The sequence below is a fragment of the Pseudozyma flocculosa genome, assembly GCF_000417875.1.
Source record: "Pseudozyma flocculosa PF-1 unplaced genomic scaffold scaffold00002, whole genome shotgun sequence".
Taxonomy (NCBI): Eukaryota; Fungi; Basidiomycota; class Ustilaginomycetes; order Ustilaginales; family Ustilaginaceae; genus Pseudozyma; species Pseudozyma flocculosa.
The window spans coordinates 780,330-793,961 of record NW_006920870.1 but is presented as its reverse complement, the minus strand read 5'-3'; the positions used below and the strand labels follow the sequence as shown (position 1 = coordinate 793,961).

Genomic DNA, 13,632 nt, shown 5'->3' with positions numbered 1-13,632 from the left:
TTTTTCCAAAAAGGCAGGCGGGCGCGTCGGCGACACGTTGGTGAGCCCACCTGGCCTGCCTGCCTCGTCCAGCTCCTCTGTCATCCCCTCTCTCATCCGGCCTGTCTCTTGCCTCTCATCTCTGCCTCCCCACCATCTGCGTCCTGATCCCGTCTCCCACCTTCTCTTTCATCCACCCTCCGGTCAGCATCATTTGTGGCGGTAGCGACGACGACGACGACGACGACGACGACCGCAAACATCACCACCACCAGCACCGCCAGCACCACCAGTAGCAACACCTTGGAAACCGTGCACAAGCGCCGCTCACTTCGCCCCAGCTCGACCCGGCCATCGCCCTTGCAAACCCATACGCAGCGCATGCAACGCGCACAACCCACGCCATCGATCAGATAGAGGCGACAACCTCGCCGCAGCTTGGCCCCACCGAGCCAGCCAGCGAGACGCTGCGCCTCTCCGTTTGACGCGTGTACGCGACATTGCCTTACGAACCACTCAGCCCCTGCCTCGTCCACCGGCGCAGCCCGAGATGCCACGTCAGACCGACTCCTCGCCAGCAGGCGCCTCTTCGGTCCACGTCGCCTTCGCCAAGCCCATGACGACTCCATCCAACCCGCGTCTGCTGGGCAGCTCCAACTGGACAAAGGGCTCCTCCGAGTACTCGCCAACGTCCACCAGCACACCATTCGCAACGCCAGCAACGCGCGCCACCAGCATCGCGCCCAGCACCTTTTCCAGATCCGGGCCAGGAAACCGACGCGCAAAGCAGCTCCTCTTGTCGAGCGCCTCGTCGATGGACGGGACGCGCCACGGCGACATCCAGGCGAGCCCGACCCCCATTGGATCCCGAGCAGGCACGCCAGCCTCTCGGGAAGGCTCTGGCTCCGGCAGCGGTGGCGACGCCAACGCCAACAAGACTGCCAACCCGAGGCAGCGTAACCGGCTAGCCCAGCCAGCTCCGGCAAATCCGGCGTCCGACGCCGAGGGGGCATCGACGACACCGGCCTCTACGTCGGCCCAGAGCAAGGAGGCCGACGACTTCTACGCGAAAGCGCAGGCCATGGGCCTCCGCCTGAGCCGCGAAGATATCGAGAGGACGCGGGCCGGCATGGCTGCATTCCTCAAGGCCGAGCGCCTGCCTTCGGGCTCATCTGCGTCCAAGCCCCTGCTGGGCAAGAGCGAGGGAAAGGCGAGCGGCAACGAAGGCAACCGCAACCCGATCGCACAGTCTCCGCAGTCAGCCTCGGCGAGCAGCGGCGAACGTCCATCCGGCATGCTGGGCGCGAGCGCCAGCTTGAAATCCAGCAACCCCCAGCTCGGCCCCAGTGCCATCCGCAGCGCTTCCGGACCGTCGTGGACAAGAAGCACAGGCAGCCCGATGCTCGCCTTCTTCACCGCAGTCGTGTCTCAGGCCGAGTCTCCGAGCTCGTCCCAGGTCAGGGCCAGTCTCGACCAGATCGGTAGCGCCGAGGAGCAGCGTCGGCTCAAGATCAAGAAGGCCAAGCTCCGAGAGCGGCGCAAGGAGCAGAATCTGCGAGGCCTGCAGCACCTGCAGACGCCGGACTGCTCTGCAGCCCTCGAATCCACGCCTGCCGGCCGATCGAGTGGCAGCTTCCAGACTCCACCATCGCTCGGGTCGGGATCGGTCCGATCGAAAGCTTCTGGGAGCGGTCGCAGTCGGGAACGCGTTGGCCTCGGTCTCGACTTTGACGACAGCGACGGAAACGCCAGCCCGCTTCCTTCCACTCCGCCCGAGCCAAGCCGAACATCGTTCAGCGACAGAAGGTCGCGCGGCCGGACCGTCTCGTTCGACACAAGCTCACCAGGCGATGCGCTGCGGCATTGCACCTCTCTCGAGGACCTCAGCAAGCGAGCCTGGGTCAGTCCGCGTGGCAAGCTGCACCTGATGCAGTCGGCCGTGGACCCCGAAGGCGTCTTCCCTACTCCCGAGAGCGACGCCGACGACTCGGGCGTCTTCCTTGAGCACGAGGAGGCGCGCGCGGCCGTAGCCGGCGTCCCCATTGACGGTTGGGGCACCCGGCATCGACGCGAGAGCTCCGGCTACCCGAGCGGCACCGATGCGCTCAACGACGTGATGGGCAGGCTTGGCATCCTCGACCAGGTGATGGCCCAGCAGACCAGCCCTCGCAGGCTGTACAGGGAGGCCAAGCAGCGGGAAAGGGCCGAGAGGGAGCGCCGACAGGCATCGGAGGCCGAGGCGGCAGAGCAAGCGGCACGGCAGGCGCTCGAGCTCGATGCAGAGGCCCGCACGCACTTCGAGGGCGAAGATGCGAAGGTCGACGAGTCGAGCGCTTCCGCGTCCATGTCGGCCGCGGAAGATGGCCGCTCGAGCGTCACGACACCCAACTCGACGCGCCGCAAATGGCTGCCATCGGGCGCCTACGGGACTGCGACGCCCCTGGACGCATCGGCGTCCCGTGGCAAGAGGCTCGTCACGGGTATGACGAGCCCGCAAAATGGCCATACGCGGATGACTACGCGGGAGCACTACGACTTTGTCATGCACGGCATCTCTCCCAGCCAGGCCGCTGCGTTCGATAGCCTCGAGTCGATCTGCAACATTAGCAACACCCCCGGACCGATCACCTTCTCTGCATCATGGGACGCGGAGCCCCTCTCCGCGATCCGACCCGCCGCCGCCACCGCCGACGCTGGCAAGGGCAGCGCCACAAGGGGCTTTCTCACTTCGGCGACGCCCTTCCGGACGAGCATGTTTATCGACGAGGCTCGGCCGGACCTGATCGGCGTCAGCCCCTCGGTCGCCGGGCTCTTCCAGGCGAGGAGCGGTGGTCTGCCGAGCACCCAGTCGAAGCTCCTGCGGTCGGCCTCGGACGGCTTCGCTATCGTATCGCCGCTGTCCGGGCGCCTGCTGCCGAGCGTGCAGTCCCGCATCTCGGATCTCGAGTTCGATGAAGAGCCGCCGGCGGCCGAGGATGCTATCGATGGCCTGCCTGGCATGGGACCGAGCTCCGCATTCAACCCAAAACGAGGCCTCCTCTTCGGTGCAAGCCCTTCCTCGAGTGCCTCGCGCATCGGCGGCGCTCTCGACGCGACTCTGGCGCGGTCTCCCGCCGCCAAAAGCTTCGGGCTAGTGGGCGCTTCTCCGGGGCGTGGCGCCCCGAGCCTGGGTTCGAGACTGGCATTTGCCAGCCCCCGCACCGTGCTTCTACGCGCGCACTCGGGCGGCTCGATCGAGAGCACAGCAATCCGCAAGCTCAACCAGTCCCCGTGCCAGCTCGACTTCCACGCCGGAAGGCGATCGATGTCCGGTCAGGACCTGGCCGGTCACGGCTGGCCGGACAAGGCTTCGTCCGGCTGTCTCGACACTATCAGCCCGGCCGACGTCTTCGGCTCCGCTGTCCCGCGTCTAGGACCGAACGGCAACACCAGCGGCGCCAGCACGTCTAAGAAGCAACCAAGGCCTCCACCGGAACCGGTCAAGGCCGACCGCGGCGGACTGCAGACCAATCTGTCCTCCGACGACGAGACGCTCGGAGCTGGAGCCGAGGTCGATGGGGACTACACCAGCGACGTGGAGCTCTCTTCGAGGAACAAGCACATGGTCGGTCGGCGGGCACGCAGTCACTCGCCTCAGTCACCTCTGAAGCAGGCCGAAGGCTCGACGTCGGTGATCCGGGATGGCCTAGTGTATCCCTCGGCGCGCCTAGACTACGGCATTGTCGAAGATGCTCACACGGGAGGTGCGCTGGCGGCAACGGCTGGATCGAGCAAGTCTCGGAAGCGCGCCAAGCGCGTCGAAAAGGAGGCCTCTGCATCGAACAAGAAGGCAGCGTCGAAGGCCAAGACCGGCTCCGAGGCCGACGGCAACAGCATGGCCGCCGGTGCAGTCTCATCGGTCGCTCGTCCCAGCCGCGATTTCGATCAGCTCGTGACGCAGCCGGCCACGGTCCAGAACGGCGAGACCGTCTGGGACCAGCCCGACGGCAGTCGCGTGGTCAAGCTCGTGTCCGAGGAGCTGCAGGCGGCGCTCGATTCGGGCACCCTCGACCAGGAGCCGCCGGCGCGCTACTACCTGCTCCCGCCCGGCTTCGGTCGGTCGAAGACGAAGCCGCAGCTGGCCTCGTACGCTGGCCTCATCGGCCAGGCCATCAAGGCTTCGTCCGACATGCGTCTTAGCCTTGCCGAGATCTACGCCTGGATCAGCACCACCTACCCATTCTTCGAGCGTGGCGATCGCGGCTGGCAGAACAGCATCCGCCACAACCTCAGCCTCAACAAGAGCTTCATGAAGATCGAGCGAGAGGCTAACATGCCCGGCAAAGGAGGCTGGTGGGGTATCCAGCCCGGCCACGAGGATCGCTTCCAGAACGGCGTCTACAACGCCTCAGGTCCAAAGGCCGAGAGCTCAAAGTCGAAGGCTGCTGCTGCTGCGGCGGCGGCGGCCGCTGCTGCAAGGCGTACGGAAGATGCCGGGACTCCTGCAAACAGCGCGCAGAGCACCCCTGCCGTGACCACCGACATGCCACTGCCCAGTCTCGAAGGTGCGAATAGCGACGCTGCCGCAGTCGCGGGGAAGTCGCAAGCTGGCAAGCTCGGCCGAAAGAAGTCGTCGATCAAGCGCAAGAAGACGTCGCTCGCGGCTGAGCGGATCCAGGGCAGCGCCGATGAGAGCAGCGACGAGAGCGCGGGCGAGGACGTGCCTCTCCGACTGTCGTCGGACCGCCCACAGAAGCGCGCTAGGGTGGGTGGCGTTATGGATGGCACCGCATCGACCGCCAGACTGCCGCTCGCCGAGACGCAGGTCCAGGCCGAGCCGAACCAGAGTCTCGACACGCAGCTCGAGTCAATGACGCCCCTCAGGCCGCCGGGATCCGCCTATGCAAGCAGCGCCGCCGGCAGCCAGCACAGCCGTGGCGCGCCGATGCTGACGGACAGCGCCAGCAGTCCGCCGAGCAGCCCGTTTACCCTGATGCCGCCGCCGACGGTTCAGATGACGGCGGACCACAGCGCGCTGAAGCGCAAGCTGGCATCCTCCCACGGCGAGGGACACTATGGCTACTCGACCGGCTTCTCGCCGACACCCTACAGCATGCACGCTTCGCCGCTCTCGTCAGCGGGCCGCGGTGGCAACCCGTATCGCACGATGCGCAACTCGGCGCTGAGCGGCGCCTTCTCTTTCGCCAGCCAAACACACGGCGACGCGTCGGCAGGCTCGCCCCTTCGCCGCTCCACCAAGGGCTACGTCAACGGTGATGTGCTGTCCAGGTCACCCAACCGATTCCTGTCGATGGGCTCGCCCGTATCGTCGATGCGCGGTTCGGCCAAGGCGGGCCAGGTGTCGGCGTCCCAAGCAGGGGCTGGTCGCGACGAGGCGGACCTGCCGCCGTTCGGCAGCAGCGGAGCATCTACCAAGTCGCCCAACTCGACGGCCAGGATGGCGGCCCTGGCACGCAGCCCGCTGCGGGGCTCGCCGCTCCGACAGGCCAGCTCATCGTTCAACGGCTCGCCCGGCAGGCCGGTGGCCAGCTCGGCCCACCTCCAGATGCATCTCGGCATGGGTGGCGCGGGGATGAGCTCGACGCACGGTCTCGGCATGGGCATGGGCCTGAGCGGGTCCCCCGTTCGCAGGTCGGTCCAGTCGCGTTACGGATCCACGCTCTCGCCGATGCGGCGCTCGCTTATGTCTTCGGCCGCGCTCTCGTCGCATGGTCACTCGATGGCCTCGTCAAAGCAGCTGCAGCAGCACATGGGAGAGCTGGCGCCCAACCCGCTTCTTCACCACCAGTACGCTCCGCACCAGCCGCAGCAAGCGGGGTGGTACTCGGACGATCCCTTTGATGGATCGGCCCACCAGGCCGACCAGTTTTCGCAGGGGTTTGGCTATGGCGGTGCGAGCAACGACGCCGCCTCGGCCTCGGACGGTCCTCAGGCCAGTCCGCTGCGGATGATGTGGAACACGATCCAGGCGGCCGGAGGCGTCGAGGCCTTTACCGGCGGCCACCAGGCTGCCCAGCAGCAGCAGCACTAGACCCTCCAAGCCAACCTCGTCGCGCCATCTTCCCGCCGCTATTCTTTGCTGCACTGCCAGAATGGACCGGACGATGCCCCGCTAATCGACTCGGTTGCTGATCCCTGTACTTGTATCCGGACCACGTAGACCCCTTCTCTCTCTGCCCCTTTCCTCCTCTCACGTCGCTGCTGGTCGTGCGGGCCCCGGACCGATGTCCCTCTGGGGGGCACGGGCGGGCCTTGCTGTTTCGGCGACGACGGGGGGTTCCCCTTTTGCGCCCTCTTTTCTCCAGCCTAGTCTGTATCCATACCTACATGATTCCGCCTCGGCCCCAGCTGTTCTTCAATCTGTATCCAGTCCGCGTTGCACGTCTAGCCTGTTGAGCGCCTAGTGAGGTTTGGTCAGAGAGCCTCTCTCGCCGAGAGCAACACGAGAGTACTAGTACTAGGATGGTCGGCGGGGCCGGGCCCGCCGGCGAAAACATCGGAGGCTGCCGAGGCAAGGAAAAAAAAAGAGGCACACAGGCGGTGCCAGCTGGCAGGCCATGCAGGGAAACGCGGGGGCGGGCCGAGGAGAAAGCAGGTAGGCAAAGTCGCGGCTGGTGCTTTGGCCGATCTGGCCATGGGCTCCAGAAGACCGGCAGCCCCTCGAGCCCCTCCAGCGACGCCACCAGGGAGTCTTGAGTTGAGCCGGCGGCCAAACGTCAGAGGGATGCATGTCTGCCAGGCAGGTGGAGGGCAGGCAGGCAGGTCGGTCGGCAGCTGACCGCCCGTTTCCCCAAACTTCTTGCTTGCTTCTTCGGCGCTCCCAGCTGCTCGCTCGCCCTCGGGCCACGCCCGACGCCGACGGCCTTCCCGACGCCTTTGACTCACCCACCTGCTCCCTCACGCCATCGACGACGGCGGGTAGATCAACCCTTCTCTGCTCCCGACCACCGCACCAATCAGGCACCCACAGGCACACCACCCCCTCTCACCCTCACAAAGCGCCCAGGATGATCAGCAGCTCGGCAGCTATAAGAACCGGCTCCTCCGCCGCCGCCCTGCTCCGCCAGACCAACACTGCCAACCTCGCACTCCTCACCGGCGCCGCCATCCCTTCCTCGTCTTCCTCCCGTGCCACCGACCTTATCCCTCGGACTCTGACCGCCTCGACCCGCCGCTTCTCCCTCTCGACCGCCCGCAAGATGCCCGCGCACCACGTCGACGCCGCCGCTTTCGGCGAGCAGCACATCACAAAGGGCATCGGCAGGCTCTCGAAGCACATCTTCGAAGACGGCAAGGGCACCCTCATCACCACCGACGCCGGCGTCAAGCTGCTCGACATGACGTCGGGCATCGGTGTCTGCAACCTCGGCCACTGCCACCCAAAGGTCACCGAGGCAGCTCAGAAGCAGTGCGCCAAGATCACACACGCTCAGGTGCGTCGCGCCCCGGACCTAGACGCCGCACAGAGGCTCCACAGCAGGCCACGATGCTGACCGCTTCCTCCGCTGCGCCTCTATCCCTGCTGCAGGTCAACATCGGCTTCAGCGCCGCCCAGCTCGAGCTCATCAAGGAGCTCCTGCCCATCATGCCCCACCCTTCCCTCGACACCTTCTTCTTCTGGAACTCGGGCGCCGAGGCCGTCGAGGCGAGCGTCAAGCTGGCCCGCGCAGCAACCAAGAAGCAGAACATCATCGTCATGCAGGGTGAGCCTCGCTCGCCGCTATTGCTGCCGCCATCTCATTGCGGTTGTGTGCGAAACTGGACTGACTGTTCGTGCTCGGACCCTCTGCCCTGGTTTGCAGGCTCGTACCACGGAAGGACCGCCGCCACAGCAGCCATGACTCGCAGCAAGACCATCTACGGCGAGGGACACGGTCCGCTGATGCCCGGCGTCTTCGCCACCGCCTTCCCCTACTACGCCCAGTTCGGACTGCCGGCCGACACGCCCACTTCGGAGCTGGTCCGTCAGTCGCTCCACCAGCTCCGCCTCACGCTGCAGCAGCAGACGGCACCCAGCGACACGGCAGCTGTCATCATCGAGCCAGTCATTGGAGAGGGCGGCTACGTGCCAGCCCCGCCAGAGTTCCTCCACGGCCTGCGCGAGATCTGCGACGAGCACGGCCTGCTGCTCATCTGCGACGAGGTGCAGAGCGGCTTCGGCAGGACGGGCACCATGTTTGCAGTCGAGGAGAGCGGCGTCCGCCCCGACATTCTCATCTACGCAAAGGGCATCGCCAACGGCTTCCCCCTCAGCGGCATCGTCAGCACGCACGAGCTCATGTCGAGGCAGAAGCCCGGCAGCATGGGCGGCACCTATGCCGGCAACGCCGTGTCGTGTGCGGCTGCGACGGCCGTGTGCCAGGTGTTCAAGGAGGAAAAGGTGCTCGACAACGTCGCGGCGCGCTCCAAGCAGCTCGTCGACTTCCTCCAGGACCTTCGCAAGACGCCGTCTGGACGGCTCATCGAGGACGTGCGCGGACGCGGGCTCATGATCGGCGTCCAGTTCAGCGGAACGCCGACGAGCAGCGTCTCGTCCAACGTGCCGGCGGCCGCCAAGGTGCAGATCTCGGGCAAGGTGGTGGCCGAGTGCCTCAAGCGTAACATGCTGCTGCTCAGCACCAGCGTGTTTGACGTGCTGCGGTTCATTCCGCCGCTCACCATCTCCGAGGCCGAGATGGCGCAGGCGTGCAGCATCTTCAAGGAGGCGCTCGACGAGGTCGCCAAGCAAGTCGGCGCGGTCTGAAGCGGGCGCTGTGTGAAGAAAGAAGATCGAGGGAGGGAAGAAGAAGGCCGAGGCCAAGGAGGAGGGCCGCTTGTACGATATCACGACCGTGTCACCCGCGCATCACCCATGACGAGCTCCGCTGCGTCGTTAAAAGTGGCAGGATCTGCTCTCGACATTCCTTGACGCCACCGGCTTGGACAGCGCGACGTCGAGCGGGGCGCTCACGTCAGCGACCGCTGTGGCGCTGCTCCCGACTCGGCCTCGTCGCGTGTGAGCCGCTCGCCCGCTCGTTCCCAGGCTTCAGCGTTCCTACGCCGTACCTGTGCCTGGCCATGTGCAAGGGCGAGAGGCGCAGGAAGCGACGCCGCCGAAGCTGTCTCTTTTGCGGTACGGGATCGGGAGTCTCGCAGCCAGGAGGCCAGGCGTCCCTACTGGTGGGCTATGTCTGGCACACTCCGCCGGTCCAGACGATATGCCCTGGCCCGCACTTCGCGGAAGCAGATCGGATTCGGCGACGGCAACGACGTCTGTAATGTTCACTCACAGGCAGCCGTCTCGCACTTGCTGCTGAGAGTAGGTGGCACCCAAACGACATGGCTGCTTTTCTGCCTCTCGGTTCGAGGATTTGGTGCGGTCTCTTCTGCACCGCTAGCTTCGACGCGGCTCCTCTTGCGCACTTCCATCATGCCATACGACGATGGCCTTCATCCCTTGGGCAGCATGGATCCAGCAAGGCAGGCGATGTCGATGCACCGACCAGGGGATGGCCAAGTCTTGCCTCGGGGCAGGGCCGACGCCTGCTCTCGACCTCTTCGGAGCGGCGTGTCTTGGCTTGCCGCTTGCCACTCGACGACGACGGGGCTGAGACTTGCCCTGCCTGACCCTCCGCTTACCGCTCGCCGACGTACAGCCTCTGTCCCACAGCGAGATGCAACAGGGAGATGGATCCCGAGATGCAAAGGCCGGCGGGCAGAACAGTGAAATGGTTGTATGCGCGCTGGGGTGCCTCTGGCCGTCTCCAGCCCACTACGACAGCGTTGCGTCCACCTACACACGCTGAGCCCGTTGCAGAGGTGCTGCTGATCACCGTACCAGCTGGCTCGGCCTGTTGTACTGGCTGCTGTCCCCTTCTCGACCAGGCGGCTCCACCCGGGGGTGGGAGGCGGGCAGGCGCCGCGCTGCTTGATGTGTCGTTCGTTTGTCGGCGTCGCCGAAGAAGCCACCAGCAGGCCGGCTGGCTGGGAAGTACAAGGTAGCGAGGGAGCGCTTCGCTCGGCTACGACGTGCAGCCAGCGAGCGCCGCGAGACACGCGTACGTACGGTGCGGTCGTCGTTAGCCTCCATCATGCTTGGCGGGCCTGCCGCTTCGCCCCGTTCCGCTCGGTACTCATCCGCCCCTGGGGCCGATATATCAGGCGGTCAGGATGGCCGAGCGGATGATTCGGGTCGTGGTCCACATCCTCCTCCTTTCGACCCGACCCCCATCGCTGTTTGTCCGTCGTTTTCTACCTTCGCCGCCCCGCCATTCGACGACGACGGGAACCTCCCTCTTGCTCCTTGATCTTCCAGTCGATCTTGACTTGACGGTCTCCTCGCTACGCCTGACCACTGTCCAGCGCCAGACTTGCATCGACACCGTCGCGATGCAGCTCACGCTTTCAAAGACGATCGGCCTCGCGACACTGTTCGGCGCGCTCTTGCTATCAGTCGCCCATGCTCAAGGTGGGTACGGTTGGCCTTCTTGGACCATCCAAGAGGCAGCGTGATCTTCAATCTGAGACTCATCCTTCGGTACTGGTCCCACCCTCCTGCGCAGATGTAGGCGGTGCACAGCTCCTAGCGGAACGGGGAGGGATGTGGGGAGCCCAGGCCGGCAACAACGATGCTCCCATGAGATTGGGCGCGGACGGTCTCAGTGAGTAGAACGGCATCCGAGGAGCGGGCGTTCTGTCCTTACTCGGCAGCACCTTCAACTGACCATGGGATCCGGATCTGTGGCGCGCGATCTCTTGAAACTGCAGACCATCCGCAAACATCGAGCTCATCGTGAGTAGCATCGCAGCTATCCAGCCTTCACCACGATCCAGCGTCCTAGCAGGGCGACACGGCTGACTTGTTGGGCGTGTCGCAATCTTGCTTGCTCCTCGCTCGCTGCCAGATCATCCTCGCCGGCTGCTGAGGCCACACAGTCCGCCAGCTCTCGCCAGTCGGCTCCTCCGCAGGACAATGCCAACGCCAACGCCAACGCCGCCGCCTCTGCCGCGCTCCTTCCGCCGGCCCTGTTCGCTGTTCCTCTGCTCGCCATCACTGCTTCTTCTCTCGCCTCTGCCCTCGTCTGACGGCGTCGAGATCAGTCGCCGATATACTGTTCCAAGCATAACCAGACCAGTCCCGCACTCTTGCATACCCCGTGTCGTACCGCATTTTCGCATTCTCAGCCCGGCTGCGTTGCCATCGACGTAGCTCCCTTCGATTCGATGGGTGCGCGTTGCAGGCATCACCTTCTGTATGATTACTTCCCGCTCCTGCGATCGAAAGCATGGGACGGGTTCGGAGGAAGGTAGGGTCCTTCGGTCGGGTGTGCTGTAAGGTGAGAGGATCGGCGGTTGCCTCCCGCATCGCGTCGAGACGAGACGTCTATGAGATGACCTCGAGCATCTCGTCGACGGCTGGGAGGGACCCGAACAGACCAGAGGAGCAATTGCCGTCAGCATGCGCGCTCTCCCTCCTTCTCTGGGACGAGCTGGGAGGCCACCGCACTCACTCAGGATCTTCTCGCGGATCTTGCCCAGCTCCTTTCCTCTGCGGATCTCTTCCTCGTCCAGCCGCTTCCAGTCGGCAAAGCTGACCACGCGCTTCGATTCCTTGGCGAGCCTCGACTCGAGGCCCTCCTCGCCTCCGCCGTTGTTGGCCGCGCCGCTGTTGTAGTCGTGCAGGATGGTGTCGGCCACGGTGTAGGCGTCCATCATGGTCGACGCGATCACCCCAACCGGTCCTCGGGCCAGCCATCCGCTCACGTAGACTCCAGGGATCTGTCCAGCAACGGGGGGGAAGACGAGATGCTGTGAGTGGTCGAGAGCAGACGCGATGAAGCACGGCCAGATACTCACAATGTTGCCGGCGAGGTCGGTGACCCTTCCCCTCTCGTTGGGCACGAGCGACCTTTTGAGGTCGAACGGCAGTTGCTGTAACGGCCGCACCGCGGCAGAGGCCTGCGGCGCCTGAGTCGGTATCGGCGTGACGGTCCCCGCGCCTGACTCTTGCCAGAGGGGCTCGCTGCGGTAGCCGACGCTCGAGACAATCATGTCCGTCGGTGTGTTGACAATCTCTCCGGTCGATCGCAAGCCGGGCGGGGCATTCGTCACCGTGCCCTCAGCACCGGGTGGCGGGGCGGCGTAAGCCTTTCCAGGTTGGTTACCCCACGCTTCTGTCCTCGCAGACGGGCTCGGCGGTTCGTTTGGCTGCGGTGCCGGCGACACTGGAGACGAGGCCTTCGACGAGAGGGACGTGACGTTCCACACGGCTTCTCCCACAGCAGGCAAGCCCTCGGGCGAACGCTTGCCGTCCTTCCTCGACAGGAACTCGGCGGGGCTGCGGAAGAAGTTGATGCCCCATGTCTTGCTCGTCCCTGTCGCCGAGGGGGAGAGCCTGGTCTTGCTGCCCTTCTCGAGCAGCGAGATCAGCCGCTTTTTGACTCGCACCTCGCCCAGCGATGTCGACGCTTCGTTGGCGTCCCTTTCTCCAGACTTGATCTGCTCCTCGAGCTCCTTGCCCGTCTTCTCAATCGAGCGCAGCGCCTCGCCGAGAAGTGACTTGTCGACGCCAGCAAACGCGACACCTTCCAAGGCCATCATCTCTCGCAGCTCCTTGTTGGTGAACGCTAGCTGTGCAGGACCTCGACGTGCCACCAGCTCGACCTGTGAGATCTTGGAAGAGGCCAGCTGCGCCAGCACCGGTTCGGGCACATCCGTCTCGGCCAACGATGCGAGACCAGGGGCCTTTACCGACGTCGGGCGAGAAGCCGTGCCGGAAGGCTCCAGGAAGGGCGTCGATGATCGGAGGACGATCCGAGCCACATCGAGGGCAACGTTTCCCGCGCCGACGACGGTGAGATGCCGCTTGTCGCCTGCGACATCGACGCCGAGCGTGGATCTCCCGCGCTGCGCTTGCAGGATGCGAGGATCGTGGGCGGCGGGATGTCCATTGTACCAGTTGACAAAGTCGAGCGCCGAGTGCACGCCCGAGAGCTCGCCAGGAGCGGATCCGGGAATGCCGAGGGGTCGGCCCTGAGAGGCGCCGTACGAGAAGAGTATGTGGGTGTAGAACGTGCTCAGCACAGACAGAGGCAGCTGGATGGCATGTGGGTACGGCGACCTCGCGCTGTCTGCTGCCGCCGACGGCGACTGGACGACGTTGACGTTGCCAAAGAAGCTGAGCCTCGGATCCTGCGCGACCTGCTCAAACTTGTGCTCTACGTTCTTGACGTCCGGATGATCCGGGGCCACGCCGTACCTGACCAAACCGTGAGGGGTAGGGAGACGGTCAAAGACGTCGACGCGGACCTCGTCGGTACCTCTCGACTGCTGGCTGGCAGGAAAGGCGTTGAGGATCCTCGAGGCGGCGTAGAACCCCGACGGACCGGCGCCGACGATGGCCAGGCGCAGTCGCGGCGTAGCACGCGCTATCGACGAGACCCGCATGCTTCTCTGTTGGAGACTTCGGTACGGGCCGAAGTGGGAGGTAGACGAGACTCGGCGTTTATCGGGGGTGGTATGGCGGCAATCAAGAGGGAAGCTGGCATGTCCTGACCCCCCTTGGAGTCACCACCAACTTTCGGACGATCCGGGACCTCGGAAAAAGTGGAGGCTGCGACCCAAAGTCGAGCTGGCCTGAGCGGCGGACGCTTGCCTCCGAAAGCGGGCGTCGGC

General features: G+C 65.2%; 4 protein-coding genes across 4 annotated transcripts; 3 read left to right on the top strand and 1 right to left on the bottom strand.

Annotated features, from left to right (window-relative positions):
* Window positions 1-529: 529 nt before the first annotated feature.
* On the top strand, window positions 530-6,010 carry PFL1_00917 (uncharacterized protein; the record flags this gene model as incomplete). Its single annotated transcript, XM_007878418.1, has 1 exon — window positions 530-6,010. The coding sequence occupies one exon, from the start codon at window positions 530-532 to the stop codon at window positions 6,008-6,010; it is 5,481 nt and encodes a 1,826-aa protein (XP_007876609.1).
* Window positions 6,011-6,986: 976 nt separating this feature from the next.
* PFL1_00916 (uncharacterized protein) lies at window positions 6,987-8,722 on the top strand (the record flags this gene model as incomplete). Its single annotated transcript, XM_007878417.1, has 3 exons — window positions 6,987-7,412; window positions 7,508-7,682; window positions 7,782-8,722. The coding sequence occupies 3 exons, from the start codon at window positions 6,987-6,989 to the stop codon at window positions 8,720-8,722; spliced, it is 1,542 nt and encodes a 513-aa protein (XP_007876608.1).
* A 1,625-nt stretch (window positions 8,723-10,347) lies between these two features.
* On the top strand, window positions 10,348-11,043 carry PFL1_00915 (uncharacterized protein; the record flags this gene model as incomplete). Its single annotated transcript, XM_007878416.1, has 4 exons — window positions 10,348-10,426; window positions 10,521-10,619; window positions 10,726-10,750; window positions 10,863-11,043. 4 exons carry the CDS (start codon window positions 10,348-10,350, stop codon window positions 11,041-11,043), a joined length of 384 nt encoding a protein of 127 aa, XP_007876607.1.
* Window positions 11,044-11,341: 298 nt separating this feature from the next.
* Window positions 11,342-13,404, bottom strand: PFL1_00914 (uncharacterized protein; the record flags this gene model as incomplete). Its single annotated transcript, XM_007878415.1, has 3 exons — window positions 11,342-11,373; window positions 11,469-11,736; window positions 11,815-13,404. The coding sequence occupies 3 exons, from the start codon at window positions 13,402-13,404 to the stop codon at window positions 11,342-11,344; spliced, it is 1,890 nt and encodes a 629-aa protein (XP_007876606.1).
* Window positions 13,405-13,632: the final 228 nt, after the last annotated feature.